At 31.9% G+C, this 22,901-nt stretch overlaps 1 protein-coding gene across 7 annotated transcripts in view; it reads right to left on the bottom strand.

Moving 5' to 3' along the window:
• Pde11 (Phosphodiesterase 11) overlaps window positions 1–22,901 on the bottom strand; it is a 456,074-nt gene that overhangs the window by 98,856 nt on the left and 334,317 nt on the right. For 3 of the 7 annotated variants that reach the window (XM_076419154.1, XM_076419153.1, XM_076419159.1), the window contains one exon: window positions 22,741–22,830. The exons of the other annotated variants lie outside the window; for them this stretch is intronic. In XM_076419154.1, coding sequence (XP_076275269.1) covers window positions 22,741–22,830 — 90 coding nt within the window. The remainder of the gene's footprint in view (window positions 1–22,740; window positions 22,831–22,901) is intronic. 7 annotated transcript variants of the gene reach the window in all.

The following is a 22,901-nucleotide window of genomic DNA, read 5'->3' as shown; positions in this document are numbered from 1 at the left end:
CCTTATATGCCCCAGAATAAATCGACTTTGTGTTACGTATCCGAAATAATAACATAACTCGTTTTTGTCATTAAATTTAATTAACTATATATAATAATACAAAATCAGTTTTAATATAAACAATATTTTTATGGTCTCACAGCATCTTCTATTTGTTATCACCATACTTTATTATATATGAACGTGTGTGTGTGTACATCATATAATTCACGAATATTTGGGTATGAAAAAGCTCTGTGTAAAGTGGGTGCCGCGCGAGCTCAATTTTGACCAAAAACAATGACGAGTTGATGATTCGGAACAGTGTTTGAAGATGATCAAGAGTAATAAACCCTAGTTTTTGCATCGATATATGACAATGGATGAAACATGGCTCCATCATTTCATTCCGAAGTCCAACCGAAGTCATCCGAGTGGACTGCGCACGATGAACCCGCATCAAAGCGTGGGAAAATGCAACAGTCGACTGACAAGGTCATGGCGTCTGTATTTTGGGATGCGCATGAAATAATTTTCATTGACTACCTTGAAAAAGGAAGGACCATCAACTATCGACTATTACATAGCGTTATTAGACCGTTTGATGGACGAAATCGCCGAAAAACAGCCGCATTTGAAGAAGAAGAAAGTGCTGTTTCACCAAGACATTGCACCGTGTCACAAGTCAGTGAAAACTATCGCAAAAATCCATGAATTGGGCTTCGAATTGCTTCCTCATCCACTGTATTCTCCAGATCTGCCCCCCTGCGACTATTTCCTATTCTCAGTCTCAAAAGAATGCTCGCTGGGTAGACATTTTCGTCGAATGAAGAGGTGATCGCCGAAACTGAGACCTATTTTGAAGCAAAGGACAAATCTTACTACAAAAATGGTATCGAAAAGTTGGAGGGTCGCTATAATCAGTGTATCACTCTTGAAGGGAATTATGTTGAATAAAAAAAAATTGCCAAAAAATGTGTTTTACTATGGTAGGGCGAGGACTTTTCAATTGACCTGTTAATATTTTGTATAACAATTTGGCGCTGAGAGTTGTCAAACCAAAACTGTGGTATTTGGTATTACCCGAAGATAGAGATATAGATGATTCTGATGAAACAGCTGTTTAGGGTGGATGTTGGAATGGTAATAGGGAAATTGAAACAGCGTTAAAGACAAACGAGATGTCTCATCTCTTTTAAACATGCAATGGCATTTAAATTAACAATCGTTAATATTCTACAGAATTGGGTTAAGATGTACAGTTATGGTAAAGTGGCGAGAATTTAATTGAAATAATTTCCATTGATATAAGTATTTAGTTTAGTATAATGATAAAAAAGAAACCAATAGCTAGACTATATAAAGATTTAGGAACCGTAATGATGTAACAGTCTTTAGTAAGCTTTAAAGGATACAATGATAAGTAGTATGCTTTTTAAAAGCAGTTTATATAAATAAAGTAATCGCGAGTAATGTCTTTAGATACAAATGTCATAAATCCAAATGTTACAAATTCAAATGTATAAATGCACTATTACACTTTATTTATTCAGACGCAGATACATCTGATTATCCATTTTTATACGATTACAGTATTAAAGTATGGAATGTGATGACTATTGGTTGAATTTGTAGACGATAATTTTTCCTAAATGTTGGATAAATTTGTATCATTATAGGTAAAATTTGGCAACGACGCATTGCTGTGGTCGGTTATCGTCCAAATGAATGAAAAATCATACTAGTGTCAAGGTTGCAACGACCTTGTTCTGTAGTTCGACGTTTCGCTGCGATCGCGGCCTATGGCAACCGTTTTAAAGTTCCATCGCCATACACACATGAACTCGCACACGAAATGACAAACAGATAGATGCATCTTGACGAACCGTGGTTCCCACATCGATGAAAAAAGATCATCTAACAACCCACGGTATTCTCATCGGCATTATCTAATGATCTGTTATGTAATAAGGTAAAATAGCCAATGATAATTTATGATTCCCTATATCTATGGTAAAAAATATCAAAACAAATGTCTCGCAACAATTAGAATATATTTTGTATTCGACTAATCAGATATAATTATAATTCATTCTATATAATATTATAATCCATTCTACCAAAAACCAAAAATTAGTATCGATGATTTGATTTTAATAGAGAACTAAACACTACTCAATCAGTATGCGTTTAATTCTCCGCTCTTGCAGAATTAATACTGTTATTATGATTTTGAAATTAGATTTTCTACCATAGCTTTATCTAAAGTAAACCATAACAATTTATTTGAAATATGGGACATACGTTAAAATTATAGTTTTGACATATGACCAAATTTTAAAAATCCCTTAAATATTCAAACTATTTTTTGACTTTTACATCACCTTTGACGTGAATACAACATGTAATGCACAGTAAATACAACTGTATTTGCCAAAACTGCAGCTCTCTTGAAAATATAACAAAAATATTGGAATTATAATATTTTCCTAATTAATTAAAATATATTACCACAATATTCGCATTAAAATATATTTCCCAGACAATAAATAATAAACTAATTATGACAATATTAAAGAAAACCGAAACAATTATCGGCTAAATAAAATCAAAATCAACTATCAACGGAAATATTAAAGAGCCATAAGAATAAACATACCATTCTTATTTGCATAAAATCAAATTAATAGTTTTTAATTAAAATACCAAATAAAGTTAAACCGTTTTATAATTACGTGTAGCGTAGCTATCAGTTGTAAACTTGTTATAAACTACTTCATTAACAAGGAAAAAAAAACAAATGTAAATAATTAATGAATCTCTGAAACTATACGGATAAATAAATATAATGAAATAATGGTTTTGAAGAAATAATAATATATATTTATATGAGAGAACCTTGAAAAAATATTGATAAACTTAAAACCATTTGTGTTTAAATTTTATTTATTTTAAAATATACAAATAAATATACAACTTTTTATTTTCAGAGTAACATTTACATTTCAAACAAATTACATAAAAAATTTAATGAAACTGAATTCCAATCATGTGGACTAATTGCTGTAGATAAGTAAACATGTTTGATAAAAATTATTAAATAAAAAACATAATATTAGTATAAATAAATATATGTAAGATATTATATGTATATGCAAATATTGTATCACTATTGTTATTACATGCTGTATTTTTCTCTTTTTGTGTTAAAATCGTGAGACTCGCTTGATTCAAAGTAAAAACTACATATACACTTCACTTTTTTGTATTATATTAGACTTATTATTAGCTTTGATTAAAATACAGGAAGAAAGTCGACCACTAGACCATTGCTCTTATAAGAAACTTGCTGTGTATGATTTCTTTATCATCTTTTTAAAATGAGAGTGGTACCTCTGAGGGATTGTATATAAGAATAAGAAATCAGTGCAGATGTGGGAGGTCGGTTTTTTATCCTATTATTAGCAATAGCGCTTTTCTCTTTATATTTCATTAGCGGAGATGAGATAATATTTCTTTTATAGGAAACTTTATAGTAGAATCTAGAATAGCAGGAATAAAAGCAATTAGAGACAAATTTAAGCATCTAGCTAGAAGAACCTAGTTCCAACAAGACGTCTCTCATTAATTTTATTTGATTTGTTTATTAAGAACTATCGCAAGATTTGTCTCCGTTGGACTTTTTTTGTGAGTATACGAACATCTTAAAGGATTGTGGCCTGACAACGTAAAACTACCGGCGGTTAACTGACAGCAGAACACAACACTAATTTGAGTAATACCGTTTCGGCAAAAACAATGACGGAAGCTCTACAAAGCTAATATTCATAAAAGAGCTACGATTGTGAAACCTTTTATAACGAAAACCTAAGCTGCGAAAGAAGTGGTGTAACGATTATAAAATTGGGGCACTTGATGATTGGAAGAATGTGGTATAGTCCGATAAATTATCTTTTATATTGTTTCCTATACTGACATCCTCAATGATGTTCCAGTTCTTGTTATTACTAGCATATTGTTGGTAAACAATGTCATATTCTAAAATGATAATGCGCCCATACAAACAGCCAAAAGTGTTCAGTCTTGGTTTGAGGAGCATAGAAAGATTTGTGTTCAAATTTAGAGGTAATTCAGGTGTTTGCAGAATACCTAACAAAATAAATAAACACTGTTGCACGTTATTATTGAAAATAAAACGAACCGAACAGCAATTGACACAATACCGGATGGAAACTCTAAACACGGCAACCAAGTCACGGATATCGATTTACAAAATACTGGACAGATTGTTTCTAAACATTAACAAGAAAATAATAAACATACGTGTTAGTGGAAAAGCACGTTCTAATGTTATGTGTTATATTTCATCAATGACTCGAACTCGTTCACGGATATCAAGCGGGTTCGCTGTGAAATTGTTCTGTCACACTGTTAGGGCGATTTCAAAAACGATTCAGCTTAATATCCTCTGTTGTAGCATTTAAATGATAAGATGTCATAAATCACTCGAACTTATTTACATTGTTAAATTCTTACGTTCTTTAAACGACAATTGTAATCGCATATACCGAGACTAATATACGTATTATTTCCTTATATTCAATTGAAATAATTCAGCTTAACATAAAACTCTATAATCTGCTTTTGTAACCGCTAACATATCATGTTTTAATAGTTTAAAGATGTTCTTATGAGAAGTATATCGTCAGATTTGTATTAATAATCACATGGACGCTATATACAGGGTGACCATTGGGAACGCCTATATTATAAATTTCGATGGCATTGCAATAATATCTAAGGTAGTATTCGGAACGTCCGATGACCAGAATGTCGGTTAATCTCTGTTAATCATGCGTAATGCATGAAGAATATAGACCCTAGAAAGTTGCAGTAGCACAATATAAGCATTCATTATTGGTAAAGTCAATATACAGTATCCAGTGGAAAAGAAACCTACAGGAAACAATCATCATTGCAGCATGCTATTTATTCTCTTATATTTTTCTTATCGCCTAATAATTTTTTAAAAATTTTGCAGTTTTTTTGTGTTAATTATGAAAATTATGCTGTAAAATTTAAGAAGGAATTAAGAATACCTAAAATTACTGAAATATCTGAATTCAGATGTTAGAATTCTGTTAAAAAGTAAAAAAACTCGTTTCACTGAACTTCTTTATCACTTTTTTAACAAATTAGAGACATTCTGGTCATCGAATGTTCCGAATACTACCTTAGATACTATTACAATGCCGTCGAGATTTATAATATGGGCCTTCCCAATGGTCACCCTGTATATAGCGTCCATGTGATTATTAATACAAATCTGACGATATACTTCTCATAAGAATATCTTTAAACTATTAAAATCTGATATGTTAGCGGTTACAAAAGCAGATTATAGAGTTTTATGTTAAGCTGAATTATTTCAATTGAATATAAGGAAATAATACGTATATTAGTCTCGGTATATGCGATTATATTACAGATATTTTAATAAGGAATTGTGACTACCTAATTTATTATTCTATTAATTTAACAGTTAAAAATTTAATGAAAAACTAGATTCAATTTTTAACGACGGCTAAATCCATTAACACCTACCTACACCTGTTGTGTAAGATACTTACTTATCGGAATTTTGATAAATATCCTATCACCTGTCAATCAATTAAAAATATATTTGCTAAGACTCAGTGGTAAATAAAATAGAAATTAAATTGATAACAGATTCCTATAAACATTACTGAAATCATATATTATATAAGCTTAAATAAGTTAATACCTATAATTTACAAACTAATCATGATATTAATAATGAAATATTGTCTGAACGAAAACGCAATAGCATAAAAAATCCGAATAAAAGCAATATTGATCTGAGGCAAATATTTCGATATCAGACATAAAAGAGGAATTAAAAAACTAAGACAAAAGACTGCCAGACGACTGCTGGTTTCAGCTATCCCGATATAATCCCAAAAACTTAAGTAATAAGCGTAAAATCGTATGAGCTACATTAAAGTGTCTCGTTTAAAGCGGTAGCTCAAAGAGTCATTTATAAATATAAATCATTGCTTTCTCATTATTTAACGAAACCTGATATAATGGTTTATTTTTGCATATTGCAAAACCATTGATCACAATTTGTGCAGATATATGAGTCGTGACCTGTCTAAGCAGTGTTTCACTTCTTATGAAAATAACAATAATCGGTCGATTCGTGGATTGCTCCAAAAAGTTCATCGTTCTATCGAGATGGAATCCGTAAATTGGTTGAAATATGGGAAAAAGTAGAGACCAGCTTAGTATTTTATATTCAACAAATAGATTATTGTGATAGAAGTAAAAACCGGTATCGATCTATACGGTGTTGCTAGCTGATGTAGCTTCAATAGACCCATTCATCAGACCAAACAAATTGGCAGACATCAAAGGACGCGTTTTAAATAAAAATCATACGGTGTCTCATTTTCCGACGCTTGTTTACCAGAAATCATTGACGTCAACTGTTGCTCTATATAAAATTAGACACCGGGGTTAGGACGAGGAGAGTTTGTTCACCCTACAGCGGGTAGGAGTTTTCCATAGACGACGGGGGAAGGCATTCACCCCTCCCCCCACTCGGTCGGTTCGTCAGACAATTCTCAACCAACGCGAGTTTGCCTCAGTCAAAAATTAGTTTTATATACGGGTAATCTCAATCAGATAAATTAAACCATTAAAATTAAAAACAGCCTATTCAATTACCTCTTTTATGTGAACGTTTTTGCATATCATTTATATACATGGAGCATAACAAAAACTAATAACTAACTACACAAAGCTAATATTTATGGATTGGCTGCGATTGGGAAACCCTTTATAACGAAAGCCAACGCTAAGTTTTCCAAGAAGCGATAAAACATACAACAGTCATAAAATCTGGATCATAGTTTGTATGTCTCCTCTAAAGGGCTGGATTTATGTATGAAGAACCCTAAAAGAAGCCTGACTGGTTGCTTCCTACAGTCAATCATGGGGGAAGTTCCGTTTATAGTTTTGACGGCCCCTCATTCAAATCACTGGCCGGGTAATTTCAAATGTATATCTCGATATCGTCAAAGATGAAGCTCTTACTATGACTAACATGTTATTGCCAAACTGCCATGCTGTCATGGTCCAAGATAATGATGCGTCTTTACACATGGACAAAACAATTCAGTCTTGGCTGGGGGCATCAGAATATCATCAAACACCCTCGCAAGCTATCACAATCGCCAGACCTCAACATAATTGAACCGTTACCCCTCACTTTCCATTTCCATCACCAACATCACTGAAGAAATTATCGGACGTTTTTGGTACAAGAGGGGGATAACATTCCGGTGGTAACTATTCAGATACTTCATGAATCTATTCCGTGAAGAGTGGCAGCTGTTTTAAAAGCAAATATAAAATATACTGTGTATATGTTCAGCAGCTGTGCTATTTCGTTTATCCACTCTAAATATGTAGCAACTCAGATAAATATAATAATCCTTTATATACTAATGTTAATTAAGGAATAAAAAACGCACCGGGAAGCCCATTATCGATTATTAAATTAAGTACAAGCATTAAAACTTGAAGGAACATCAATCATTAGTAATTAACAACCGTAGGCTTGTTTAAAATTAAATAACGCCAAAAAACAATGGGGAGCGGGATGGAAAGTTTTCACTCAATCTTGATAAAATGAAACTTGCCACCATCCCCTCGGCCCCTCACACCAGAACACTGACGTAAACCGCCGACAATATGAAACGAGAGTTTGAGAAATGAAAGAAAATCGTACGCCTCCGGCCACATTTAGATCAAAGAAAAGCGTTAATTGAAGCACGTTGGTCCCTTTGAGGGCACCGTTGGGGATTAGGGCGCATCACAAATTAAAATAATAATTAATGAAAAAGCGGGAGGGGGGCTCGTAAGAGAACACTTGTAAAACCGTGGCTAAATTTAGATTACGGTCGTAAAATGAGATTACGTGGGTTATTCGGGGTATGAGTTGGATGTTGCGAACGTTAATATTTAGGATTCAATTATATTTTGTTTTATTTGTCGTTATTATTATTAATTTGAGTTAAATAATATATAAATAGCTCAGAATGAAGAATAGATGATCAGGTTCGTGATGTGCACGTGGTTTAAATCCGACGAATCAAACACTAGCAGACAGGCATAGTTCTGTCTAAATATTATGAATCCAATATTTTATTTTTAAATAAATTGTAATTGTTTGGACCGTTTTGTAAGTTTAAGGTTAATACAATTTCTCTCTCCCTCCTCATTCGTTGCTCCTCATCATCCATAATATACCTATTCAAAAATTTTGAATAGGCTTTGGGCTTTGGAAACAAAGAAACAAGTTGATGGTACACTTGGCCCTGAATCTTGAATATTGATTTTGTATGAATTTCAACAATGGAAGATCAGATCTGTTGGATCGGATTGCGAATATTAACAATTCTCGAATCTACATACACACACAAAATTTCATCAAAATCGGTCCAACCGTTTAGGACTTTTATTACATACACACGAACAGAAGAATATTAAAAAAATATAAATATAATATAAATTATATATGTAAACATATAGTTCACTAAATTTATTAAGAATTTTTTTTAATTCCTTAATTGATATGTTCTTCCTTTTATTTAAAATAATATATTAAGAATATACATTATATTAGAAGTATAAAGTGCACCTAATTTGACCAGCAATATTTATTTAATAAAATGCGAAGTGTCAATTATTACCAACTGTTACATTCGATGATTTTGGCATATTTCTTTAAAATAGCAGTTTTCCATTTAGTATTATTGAGTTATTCGGTGCTAATCATGAAATGATCGAAAATACCTTTTCGGTATTCATTGCTTTTGTTGATCGATTTTTAGAAACGTATGGTAAGGCTGCCCTGACTTAGTCCAATTGCGGGTTCCGGTTTCAATCATTGAAACGTTCTTTCAAAGACAATGAATTACAAGACTTATTGGACGAAACCTCAGCTGAAACTCTCACAGGACTTTCATACTGCTTAGCAGTTGATACGAAAAGAAAAGAAAATGGCTATCACATGAATTGACTGAAAAGGCTATTTCAAACCCTTGTTCTACTATCTACTATAATAATCTAAAGCGCAAAATGTTATGGGTTAGCCCAGAAGAATCATTTTAATGGACTGATGGAAGCAGCAACGTGTAGTGAATGAAATTTACTACAGATGTCTATTGACGAGATTCTTATATATCTTATAACGATGTATTCTTTACCAGGCGCAAAGTCGTTCTTTTGTGAAACAATGCCTGACTGTGTAAGATACGTTGCAAGAGTTGTAAAGCATAAACTGGTGCAGCACGAAAGAGAATTTCTGCCTCACCAAACCAAACCACGGATGAAAAATACTTTGATTAATGTATGTTATGCCAAATTTTCTCAATAACTTCTTTTTTAATTAAAAAAAAAACGATCATAGTACATGTAAGTACGGATGGTGATAAAAGCAACCAAAAAGATCGAAAAAAGGAAAGACGAAAAGAGAAAAATAAAATACATCAAGTTTAGTTATTAATAAATTTTCTTGAGTATTGCGTCAGAAAAAGGATAACAACGAATGAATATGAAGTTTGAAATAGACAATTTGAAGAGCAAACATTTCACAAACTCTATAACACTAGAAAGATTTTGGAAGAAAATATCTCTAAAAAGTTGCGTTAATACGTTCTGAAGTTTAAGGAACATTTTATTGCGTTCGAAGATATTGATTTACAGAATTGCGTCAACGTGACATCAGATATCGATGAATAATGAAACTGTAGATGTCACGGTATTTTCCTCGCCATTTTCCAAGATGGTAATAGTCACGTCCGGGAAAATCCACATCCGCTGCAAGAAAAGCCTAACCTGGTTTTCTAAGGCCGCACTCGACGTGTTTAAATTTAATTCTCGACCGATCGATTCATTGGGTCATTCAATTCAATATATAGATTACATCATTTCTAATATATATCTTATTTCTTCACACATATTCATATTGATTTCATTTTATTTCTAAATCATTCTATTTCATAATATTTATTAAACATTTGTGGACATAATTGTGTGAACACACACAATTAGTGATAGTAGTTATTACTATTGAAAATTTGATTCAAACTTTGAACCAAAATGACACAGAATCCGAAATAATGAAATATATTAACCAGTAACCTGCAGGGAGTTTTTGATGACAATGTGTAGGTAACAGTAAAAGAGCATTTATATTCGAATTGCACTACTGTAAATCACATTGAATAATATTTATAACATAAACATACCATAATAAAACACAATACGTGAACACTAACGAAAAAATAACTTATTAGGAGTGGTTTTAGGTTTTGAAAGAAGTCAGTTATTACTTACTTTAATTTTTTATGTATCATTTTGCTGGATGCAGTTTGTAGAGTACCCGGCTTTTAATTCCACATCTGTTTTACACTACCGATTCCCCAACAACAAAAGAAACAGTGTTTGGAATTTACTGACGAAGATACAGTTACGATGGTAAAAGATGCATGTTTGCTTAACGCTATAGAAAAACTCACAGTTAACAAGATCCACAAATGGACCAGATACTGGAAAATACAACTTAATAGCTCAAAGTCTGGCAGAAACCTAATTTAGACTTAGATTGAACCTAATTTAACTTAGCTATAATACGTAATTATCACTACTTATACCAACTAAAATGTTACGAAAAAGACGAAGAATTGCACGTTCTTCTAAAGGATCCATCAAGTTATTAAGATTTCGCCGTAAAACATAAAATAATGTTATTAAATAACACTAACGTGGAAGCAATATTGTTGGCTAGAGCTCAGGACATCAGCAGATTGAAACGAATGAAACCACACGAACTTATAAAAAGTAGTATAAAGTGCAGAAGTGTAATTAATTACTTTGGTTTAAGTTAATCTAAATGTATTTTAATTTAAGAAATATATGCTGATGTATTCGTCTTGTTTGATAATTGATCCAAAATATTAATAGATTATAAAAATAATATATCATATAGAAATTATAATTAAGATTCTTCTAAGTATGTCTCATAGAATATGCTAAAAATTGCTGAGTTTTAACAAATATAATTTCTCGTACCCGCAAGTATATGGTGTTCATTGCTAAATAAACATTTTAGGAAGATTAACTTTTTCTACTTCTGTTGGGGAAACACGTTGAGTATGGTGATTTCAATGAATTTAAATGGTTTCCGAAGGTGTATAAAGTAATGGATGGTAGTGATCAGTACTTCGAAAAGCAGTTTCCACGTTAAAACTATAAATTTACAATGGTATTTTACTATTATGCAAAAAACAACAGATAGATCTATAAAAACGATAATAATTCCAACGCATCCACTGACCTCGAGTAATTTTCATGCCTTAATAAGACCTTTAATTCTTTGAATCTAAAAGATGGAATTATTTTTTAATTATAGAGCAGAGAACATTACTGTTCTTGGTATTTCGTAGAAAAAATTATTTAAATTAAATCCCATGCACTTAAAGGGTATCAATAGAAAATCTATCTATGGAGGAAACACGACTAATTATCACTTATACAGTTATTAAGTTACCACTGACGCAAGATTTATTTATTGTACTGAGTATTTTACAGACTAAACATTGTGAATTACCATATTAGTTACCAAGTATAACTGTTAATTTTTTTCCTGAAAAAAAAATCAATTTAATGTGAAAGTAATATCCAGAACTATCGCTAACAACATAGCTTTGTTGTATTTTTGGCAAATGCATGTCCAAAAAGACGAATTTTTTTATAGATCATCCACTAATCAAGCCACCTTTTTCACATCCTCGTAATTGTTGAAGTATTTCTTAGAAACGGTGTGAGATATCTATTAAAACAAATGGAAATCGAAAGAAACAATGCTTGGTAAGTATGACAGGTGAGATAGAACTTTCCATTTCACCGTCATATAGCAAAAGTTATACCGTCTTGTATTATCTCGAATCGCATTATACGTATCATACATTTGATCTACAAAACCAATCCTATATCTGAATTGATTTTAATCAACTACAAGCAGTCACAAACACAACTAAATACTAAATTTTGATGTCAAAAAGGTGTTTTTACTAATTGTTGTATCATTTCTAAGTTCAAAATAGATGTCTTTAGTTAGCAGTAATTTCTCATAGTGATTCTGTTCTATTTGACTTTCTAATAACTTATTTTTAATTTTTTCAGTTAATTTGAGGATTAATTGCGTCCCGCCCCTTTAAAAATATTTAAATCAACATAAACTAACTTAACTTACACAAAAACATCGTCAGTATAACACATGTGCTGAAAAATCAACGTAAATCTCCATCAAAAGCAACATAACCATTCCAGTACCCCTCTAACATTTCAATGCCATTTATGTAGAATGATTTTGATAGACTGCCAAACACTGCTCCGAATCTTCAACACGTTCTTGTTTTTGGTCAACAGTGAGCAAACGCAGCACCCACTTTGAATAGAGCTTTCTCATAGTCAAATGGTCATACAATATAAAACCAATACGTTCTTTTGATATCTTTACGATGTTGGCTGACTCATGCAACCTCACCTTTCGATCCTTCAAAGCTATTTTGTGGAATTTTTTAATGTTTTCTGATGCTCATTTGGACATCCACTGCGTTCTGCATCATCGATCGTGTCTTTACGACAACGTTTGAACTCAGCAAACCAACGTTTTATTTTAGTTTCTGATGGAGCGGAGTTCTTATAACACTTTGCAAGCCATTGCTTCGTTTGAACGATATTTTGTCCTATCAAAAAGCAGTGTAAAATTAAAACACGAAATTGTTTTTGCTACATTGTATTGAAAATAAGAAAAATAGTGTCCCTCTTAGCACAATAACTCACAAACTTATGGGTAGAATATCATGAAATTTAACAGCTAGTTTAGTACTAATTGAAAAAGCGGTGAATGCATTGAAACTAGGGCCATCTATGTATTAGGCCTGGGACTTTTCAGCCCATGTGTTAAGTTTTTACAAGTTTCGAATGAACAAAAAAGCAATACTTGTCCCATGATATTTATTTAAAGCAATTACATTTTAGAGAAACATTTATGTCATAACAAAAAAATGGCATTGAATCTTAAACTATGAACTGACGCTTATGTTCACCTTATCTCATGAAAATTATAAATTGTTAAACATCATATATAACATTATTTACTTAGAAAATGTTTCTTCGTAAAGATATTTTGTATAATTAAATATAAAACTGATATTGCGATTAGAAAGCTAGTTTTTAGTTGCGATCGACTTTTTTTCCACCAACATTATTGCAATTCATGTAAACGACACTTAAACAATGTTTATGGAATAATTACTGGTGCGCGATAACCACCAATAATGATAGAGTTGAAATTGAGATTGTGGCGCCACCGTACGTCAAACCGACTATTCATTGTCGAGCGACTGTTTTTTTCCTATCCTTTTTTTTCTGATTTCCCACGAATGGTTCATAATTGCCAGTTATTATATTGTCGATTGTGTTGTTTTCATCGGAATTGTTCACGTTTACTCTAAAACGATGGATTGTTTTCAGTTAATCGATAGTTGTTGCGATACCGTTGCTAATTGAAATGTTAATAAATGTAATTGATGATGATAATGATGAAAATGAAAAAAAATAAGCTTGGTTCAGAATAAAGTCCGTTTTAATGATGTGTGTATCGTTTTAGTAACAAGAATCAACAAATTATCTTCCTAGGTGACTATTATAAAAATGGCTTGTTGTCTTATTTATAAAATATCAACCAGTTTGGTTACGAAAAGCACATTATTGATTTCAGTCAGCCCCATAAACTAAAGTCTAAATTTTGAAGATGGTGGATATTTTAAAGATAATTCATGAACACTATCGATTTGTAACAGGTCAATTGAAAAGTCCCGGGCCTACCATAGTAAAACACATTTTATTGGCAAAATTAGATTTTTTAATTCAACATAATTCCCTTCAAGGGTGAGACACTGATTATAGCCACACTCCAACTTTTCGATACTATTTTTGTAGCACGATTTGTCCTTTGCTTCAAAATAGGCCTCAGTTTCGGCGATCACCTCTTCATTCGACGAAAATTTCTTCCCAGCGAGCATTCTTTTGAGATCTGAGAACAGCAAATAGTCGCTGGGGGTCAGATTTGAAAAATACGGTGGATGAGGAAACAATTCGAAGCCTAATTCATGGATTTTTGCCATCGTTTTCACTGACTTGTAATACGGTGCATTGTCTTGGTGAAGCAGCACTTTCTTTTTCTTCAAATGCGACCGCTTTTCGGCGATTTCGTCCTTCAAACGGTCCAATAATGCTGTGTAATAGTCGCTGTTGATGGTCCTTCCTTTTTCAAAGTAGTCAATGAAAAATATTCTATGCGCATCTCAAAATACAGACGCCATAACCTTGCCAGCCGACTGTTGCGTTTTTACACGCTTTGAAGCCGGTTCATCATGTGCAGTCCACTCGGATGATTGTCGATTGATCTTCGGAGTGAAATGATGGAGCCATGTTTCATCCATTGTCACCTATCGACTATCGCCTGATAATCTCCAAACGCTCCTCCAAATCATTAACTCGTCGTTGTTTTTGATCGAAAGTGAGCTCACGCGGCACCCACTTTGCACAAAGCTTTCTCATACCCTAATATTCGTGAATAATATCATTTACACGTTCAGTTGATATCTTTAAAGTGTCTGCTATTTCATTCATTTTCAATTCATGGTCATTCAAAATTATTTCGTGTATTTTTTAAATGTTTTCATCGGTAACAACCTCTTTTGGGCGTCCACTGCGTTCGCCGTCTTCAGTTCTCATTTCACCACGTCTAAACTTAGCATGCCAATCCCTGATAGTTGATTTTTCTTCACTCAAAATGCTATAATTCACAAACTAATGACCCGACAGCTGTCAAAATTATACACGCATCTTTTGAGGGTTAGGGCTAACTAAAAAAAATATGGATTTCATTTTGGTAGCGCCATCTATGTGTCAGGCCCGGGACTTTTAAATTGACATGTTATATGACGAATCCAGACAGACCTACACAGCCTACTAGAGTAATTGAAATAATTTATCAGCATTATCTGTTGTGTTTTTGGTAAGATACTGCCAACAAAACTTAAAATCAAGTACATTGGTTTATCAGTCAATTATAAAGCCTATTTGGACTTATGGGGGTGCAAGTACCGGGCGCTACTAAATATTACTGATACAGTTAATATTACTTTGCCAAAATGAAGCTCTTGGATTAATTACCAATGCTTATCGCTACGTTACCAAAGAGGAACTGTAAGATTATTTCAATTATATTAATCTACGAGGTTATTCAGGATTTTGTCTAAAAGCATAACATGTGGTTAATAAATCGCAGCAACGTGGAAGTAATATAGCTACTGAACGGTGTTCAGGATATCAAATTATTGAAGTGAACCAAGCCACACGAACTTTAATAGCATATAAGTATTAATTTGACTTTAGTTTGGTAATTACAAAGTGATGTTTTTATTCTGCACTTGTCTTGCTAATGCTAGAAGAAATGTAATAAAAAAATTTAATTCAATAACAATACGTATAGTTCTATCTTAAATAAAAGGTTAAAAAACCTTAACAAAACAATATAAACTTATGGACGATTTAAAATGAAAACTGAATGATGCACAGGCGCTGAAACGATCATTTTAATCCCACGTCTGAAAAAAACAATTTATGCCCAAATAATTTATTATACTCGAGAAAAGTCAAAGTGATAGATCTACGGTTTAAAGTATTCCCTGTTTCTAAAAATACTACTTTTTAATTTACTAACCGGGTTTTATTTTCTAGCATTCCTCATCTGAAAATAAACCTTCTTTTAAAATAAATATTTTATAAATATGTTTTATAGTTACTAGAATCGAGAGCAAAAATAAATATGATTAGAGAGAATTGAGCGTGCAATCAGTGAGTGTGATTACAGTAAAATAGCCCCTGATTGGACACATAGACAGTATTAATAATGTCGATATTTTAATATAGTTTCCAACTCCATGTTTTTCAGATTATTAGTTTATAAGATACACTGATTTTAATTTTTTAATTTTTTTCTTATTTTTAAAGTAATACATAAAATAGTATTCGAAATATTGATAGTGTAACCGCGCCAGGGAAGTTAATTAATTTTAACTGATGTGTTGAATCTAAGCGCACTTCGGTTTAACAAACGTTTATGATACTGATCGTTCTAGTCATCCAAAATAGGTAGTTGTTCCAAAAAGCCCCACGAAATAGTTTTGGAACACCTGGAAGAGAAGTTACCTGAAGTGGTTGCCGTCTTACACATATCTCAAGGTGCAAATTTAAAAATATAAGCATGTGTAAATTATGTATAATTCAATGGATGCTGCGGTTCTCATACCGTACTACTACTTGAGCTGTTCAATTGAAAATATAATTATAGAAAAAAAAACCTAAAACCTACATGCCAGTTTGGATTTTTTAACTAGCAGTAGACAATTGACCAGGTGCATAGAATAACAGATGTAATTCTATTAACCTAAAAAGTCTATGAAGGTAAAATGCGTTCTATAAGTATGATATTACATTTTGACGGCCTTGTTTATAAACTACAGAAAATATTATCGAAACAACATACTGAAGAATTAAAATTTTACATTAAAGCCAGAATGTTTGTAGTCAAACAAGAAGAAGACTACTCTAAAATAAAAGAAGCTAAAGCAGATGAACCACAAGTTTATTGGGTTTATCTACTCTACACATGTGATACCACAAATGGAAAATATCATGATAGCTATATTTGTTAATACTACGATTCTTGTTGTCGGAGAGATAACAAAGCGAAAAAATCACTCGAAAATTACAACAGACTATACAAATATTGGACCCAAACCTGGAAAATAAAAATTAACGAAAGTAAATCTGTACAGGGCAGTTGATGTATAATCACCCAACACAAGCACCAATAACTAAGTATTTTGGAATGAATCTTCACATGCAAAACTACGGTAGAAAGAAGACGTAAAAAAGAAAAGAAAGAACTGGAATTCAAATATAGGAAAATGTATTGGTTAATTGGAAGAAAATTACAATTATCAGTACATAATAAATTGGTAACATAATAAAAAGCCAATATGGACATACGAAATTCAATTATAGTTTTACGATACAAGTTTTCCAGAACAAAGTCCTGAAAAGTATTATAGGTGCACCCAGATGCTACAGGACTGACTATTTATACTGAGAAATTCAGATACCGGCTGTCAAGGAGACATGAAGAGAGACTCCATTCTCATGTCAATATCGAATTATTACAATTCTTGAATAACACTAGAACGGGACAAAGACTCAAAAGAATCAAATCATTTAACAGAAAAACAACAGTGATAATACATAAACATTATTACAGTAGAAACTAAAACAGGGTCGATGGGTGCTCCTAGATATATACCTAGATTTAAGTTACTGAACAGACAAATTGTAGATTAGTCGGCAACAACTAGTAACAATGCAATAAATAAATTATAATTTTTTTTAATGATTTTATGTAGGTATATAACGATGGATGAAACATGGAGTCATTACTACTACATATCAGTATCAAAAACGTCGTCAGCTAACTAACCGAGGAAAGCCAAAAACAAACTGTTCTACAAAAAGATATCGAAAAGGTGGGGGAACGCTGGCATCTGGAGATTAAAAGACAGATGTGTCAATCAAGAAGAATCTTAAAAATTTGCCATAAAATTACAGTTATTTTGAGAATATTCCAAGTTGAATGATGTGTATTATACCTTGAGTCGTTAATATGAGCCATGAGTCTTAGCACCAACGACCATATTCTATGTCTGCTATTTTTCGTCTATTACGTAGTCTAGTCAGTAAATGATTAACGCTGTCTATGTTTATTTACCTTTATGTGTTGACCCAATTGAAATATGTGTGCGTGCGGGCCTATGTCTAAGCGCAAAATTCGCTAAAGATTTCAGGTCAAGTTTAAGTTCAACCGTGTGACGATGACTGCCTCGAGTTCTCTTTCACTGCAGCAATGTTTCACTACAGTGTAGGGATGTCGGCCGCGGAAGAAAACATATATTTCGATATTTTAAAAAGTATCGATATTTTAAAGGAAAAACTTTAACTCTTAACATTTCTTGGTTGGCGCAGTGGTAAAGGCGACCGGACGGTCCACGATACTGTTGCGATAGTGCGGGTTCGAATCCTGCTGGAGCATAGTCGTAATTTTTTGTTTGTAATTGTTTAATATTTGTGATTGTCCTATGGAAGAATGTAAAATCCTACAAGGAAAATGATCACAGTCACGCCAGTATCAATGCTGGGTAAGACCGGATATCTTCCGGGATGATTTCTAAGTTGGTCACTCGCCAGTCGGTAGGCGTAATGCAGAGGACTGTGGTTCGGAGCCCACGTTAAACAATAGGTCCAGTCCAGATAAACATTTGTTGGTAAAAAGGAGACTATAACATACATTAAAGAAAATGCACTGAACCTTTAAAATTAAACACCAATTTTAAAGGTTTATTAGACATAGTTAAAAAAAATTTAACGCGTTTAAGAAATTTTTTTTAGAAATATCGAAATATCGGTAAAAAAAATATCGATTTTTTTCAGCATCCCTACAGCGTGATCACATTTTGATAACCCGCAGGTGTAATTTAAATGTTTACTAAATCAGTTCATTTCAATTTGTCCACCAAACGATGAATCACACAAGGTGTAGAACGTCGCACGTGTTGGCGCTGATTCTGATAGTAGAGTATATTTGATTTGCGTGTGTTGATCAATATTTTAACTTTTTATGGTTATTTCTAATATAATAATGTAACCGTAATACTAGTTACTATAATCTCCAAATTTGACTATTTACACTTTGACCATATTTAAGTGTAACTGTTAAACTTTGTTAATGTTTGAACGTCTGTATTCAAATATAAATATTGTTATAAGATAACTATCCGTAGTTCTTATACTTAATATTGAAAATATACAGTGAAAACTTCGGACTCACATTTAAAAATATTGTGCAGGCGAAAAATGTAGTTTAGACACTAGGAAAGTTTAGATGATGATAGATATGATAACTACTTTGTCCAAAACATTTCTTCAATATTGATGAAATGAAAAGGTGTTTGTATTTGTTTCCTTTACAGTCCATTAAATTAGAACATTCTGTAAAAAGTTTGGAACATCATTATATTATATCATCATATTTTGGGAACATTCTTATAGTCTGTGAGCTTAGTAAAACAAAACAAATGGCAAGAAATAGGAAATAACAGGTAAGTTCACACATTGCATATCACACAAATGCATATTTTGAACAAGAATATTTTCTACATTATAGAGAATTCAGGATACTAGTATAAATGATGATAGAGATGATGCTTTAACTATTTTGTCCAAAACATCTCTTCAATATTGGTGAATTAAAAAAGGTTATTATTATTATAAAATTATTATATTAAATTTATATTATTTACTATTAAAAAATTTATTATACCAACATATCATTTTTCAATATATTTTGATACTCAAAGAGTATCAGTAGTAGAGTTACTTTAGGTTGGCTCAACTGAAGCTGTATAAATCATCTATATATTATCAATGCATTGTCGAACATATGTCATCGATAGACAGAATGGTTCTTTTCAAGAAAACAAATAACTTCAGGCAAATGAAAACATGAGACAAACGAAATTAATAATATTTTAAAAAATCAATCAATCAGATCGATTAGTGCACTGATAAAAGTATAATGAACTTACTTCACCACCGCTGATGCATTAAATATGCTAGCCAATGCACTGAAATATTATGGAGTGAATTTAAAATAGCATATATCATGGAGTGGAGTTTTAGCGTGATTATAATGGATAATATATAACATATCTACAGTTGCAAAAATATATGCAACGATTATTACTTTTTACAAATGACTCATAACTAACTTAATAATTTACTGTCGTTTTTTGATTATCGTATGATCATTAATATATAGTCTTTTATATTACCCTGAAAAAAGGTTTTATCTCCTAATTATATTTTATCTTAACTCACGAAACATAAACTATTAAACGTGAACTCACATAATGACAAAAATAAAAATAGCTTAAAATTTAGTGGCACTCAAAAGAACTTCTAATTGCACATTTAAATACGTTCACATAATTTATTTCAGGAAAATATCCAAGGAAGCTTTACTTATTAAAACTGTATCTAAAAGAAATAATTAATTATAAAAACTATTTTTGATTCTATAAAAGTATACAAAATACTTTAACACACTATAAAATAATCTACTGTAAATACAGTTGTGTTAGTAATACTGAAAATTATATCGAAACACAAAAACAACGACGACATATAACTACATATTTTGCAATAGTATTTAATTTATTTTAATGTAAATACATTCTGTAAGTATCTATAAGAAGAGCTCTACAAAGTATAACCTCAAATACGTTAGTAGAAACAATAAAGCGGATGCTAGAGCATGCTGAGAAAACGCTATTCAATGGAATAGTCGTAGTGGAGAGTCGTAGAGTGTATTTAACTTAACACTTTATGTGAGAATTGTTTTTAATATAGATAGTAATTATATGGTAAAAAATAGATAATTAGAAAATTTTCAAAATTAGTATTTTAGATTCTCTAGGTCAGATTTATATTTAGATATTGGTTTATTTGCATTTTCGAGGTTACAACAAAGAAACATTCATTTTAAACTAAACTGACATTATGGATACAATTATATCACAATAAAAATGGAAACTTTACGGTTACGGTAAACATAGTACAGTGAAGATTCTGCCAGGAAGCAATGGACGACTGTCAAGCCAGACTACGCTATACATATATAGAATTATGATTCATAGATAATAGGTAGTTGTAACTTAAAAATATTTGCAGCTGTAGTTTTAAGAAGAATGTCAAATAAACATAACGGATAACCTACCCTATATCAAAATAATATAGTTCACTTTAATTAATTATATCATAACAAAACTAATAAGATTTATTATATAAATTATTAACATCTTTACAAAATAATCAATACAGAACTCCATGAATAAAAAATTAATAGTTTTAAGACTACAAGACTGGAAAATTAGCAATAATTCATTTTCACTATAAAAGCTTTTCGAAATTATCGGAAATATTACTACATTTTTATTTGTTAAAGTTATTGTACTTCCCCATAAGTACAAAGTGTAATGGTTTCACACGTACCCTGATGTGTTTGATAAATAATATATTGTAATTATTATACTATAAATAAAGTTTATTTATCTTTACAAAATATTAGATAAAATCAAAATATAACTCCTTATTAGAACATGACTATTAACAGGTCAATTGAAAAGTTCCCGACCTGATACACAGAAAGCGCTACTAGAACTAAATCCATATATTTTTTAGTCAGCCCTAACATTCAAAAGATGCGTGTATAAATTTGACAGCTGTAGGATCATTTGTTTGTGAATTATAGCATTTTGAGTGAAGCAACTTTTCTTAATGTGAAAAAATGGATAAAAAGGAATTTCGCGTGTTGATAAAATATTGCTTTTTGAAGGGAAAAAATACAGTTGAAGCAAAACCTTGGCTTGATGACGAATTTCTTGACACTGCTACAACGACGAGTTGGAATGGTTATGGCGTCTGTATTTTGGGATGCGCATGGAACAATTTTCATTGACTACTTTGAAAAAGGAAGGACCATCAACACCGACTATTACATAGCGTTATTGGACCGTCTGAAGCACGAAATCGCCAAAAAATGCCCGCATTTGAAGAAAAATAAAGTGCTGGTCCAACAAGACAATGCACCGTGTCACAAGTCAGTGAAAACGATGTAAAAAATCCATGAATTGGGCTTCGAATTGCTTCCTCATCCACTGTATTTTCCAGATCTGGCCCCCAGCGACTATTTCCTGTTTCGTCGAATGAAGAGGTGATCGCCGAAATTGGGGCCTATTTTGAAGCAAAGGATAAATCATACTACAAAAATGGTATTGAAAAGTTGGAAAGTCGCTATAATCAGTGTATCATGCTTGAAGGGAATTATGTTGAATAAAAAAACAAAATTTTTAAATTCTAAAAAATGTGTTTTACTATGGTAGGCCGGGGACTTTTCAATTGACCTGTTATATTATTATATCATTATATTTGAGGTATTCTGGTCCAGAGGTTCATCTTTCAAATAATAGACAAGCAAAAAGACAAAATAAAAAGGCTGTAAAGTTAATAATACAAAGACTTGATTTTAAGTGATGTTTAACAAGTACAAGTTTACTAATTTAATTATAGAGAGAGAATGTGAAAAACAAGAAAAGTTGTCTTTATAGAGATATTACATCAAAAATGTTGAAAAAATATTTTGAAAAAAAGACACTACAATGTAATAAATCATTGCAATAATCTCCCAGGGATATATTCTTAAATTTTAACACTTTTTCGTAACTCTAGATCAGATACCGCCTTAGGAATATTATATATATACTGCAATATAGTTTATTGATTAATAAGAATATAACATAAATACAGAAAGTAGCACCACCACGAAGAAAAGAAACTAGACCATTATTGGGAAGTTACTACAGCAAAGGATGTCTACGACAACATACGGAAGTGGAAAGGTCGATTAGAAAGAAAAAAGTAGAATACCTGCAATGCCCGTCTTCCTCAACGCTATCCTACTATTGTAACGTCTTTCCTCGGTCAGCTCATCGCCATTGTAACCCTTTCTGGATTTTCCTGTTGGGAGGAACAACAAACGTGAAAATGTCCATTCAAAATAACTGTTTTTGAGGTTGTGTTAGCTAAAG

The sequence above is a fragment of the Rhynchophorus ferrugineus genome, unplaced genomic scaffold, assembly GCF_030347505.1.
Source record: "Rhynchophorus ferrugineus isolate W39M unplaced genomic scaffold, kcgeb_rfMv2 rfM1, whole genome shotgun sequence".
In the NCBI taxonomy this organism is placed as follows: domain Eukaryota; kingdom Metazoa; phylum Arthropoda; class Insecta; order Coleoptera; family Curculionidae; genus Rhynchophorus; species Rhynchophorus ferrugineus.
This window is presented reverse-complemented; position numbering and strand designations above follow the sequence as displayed.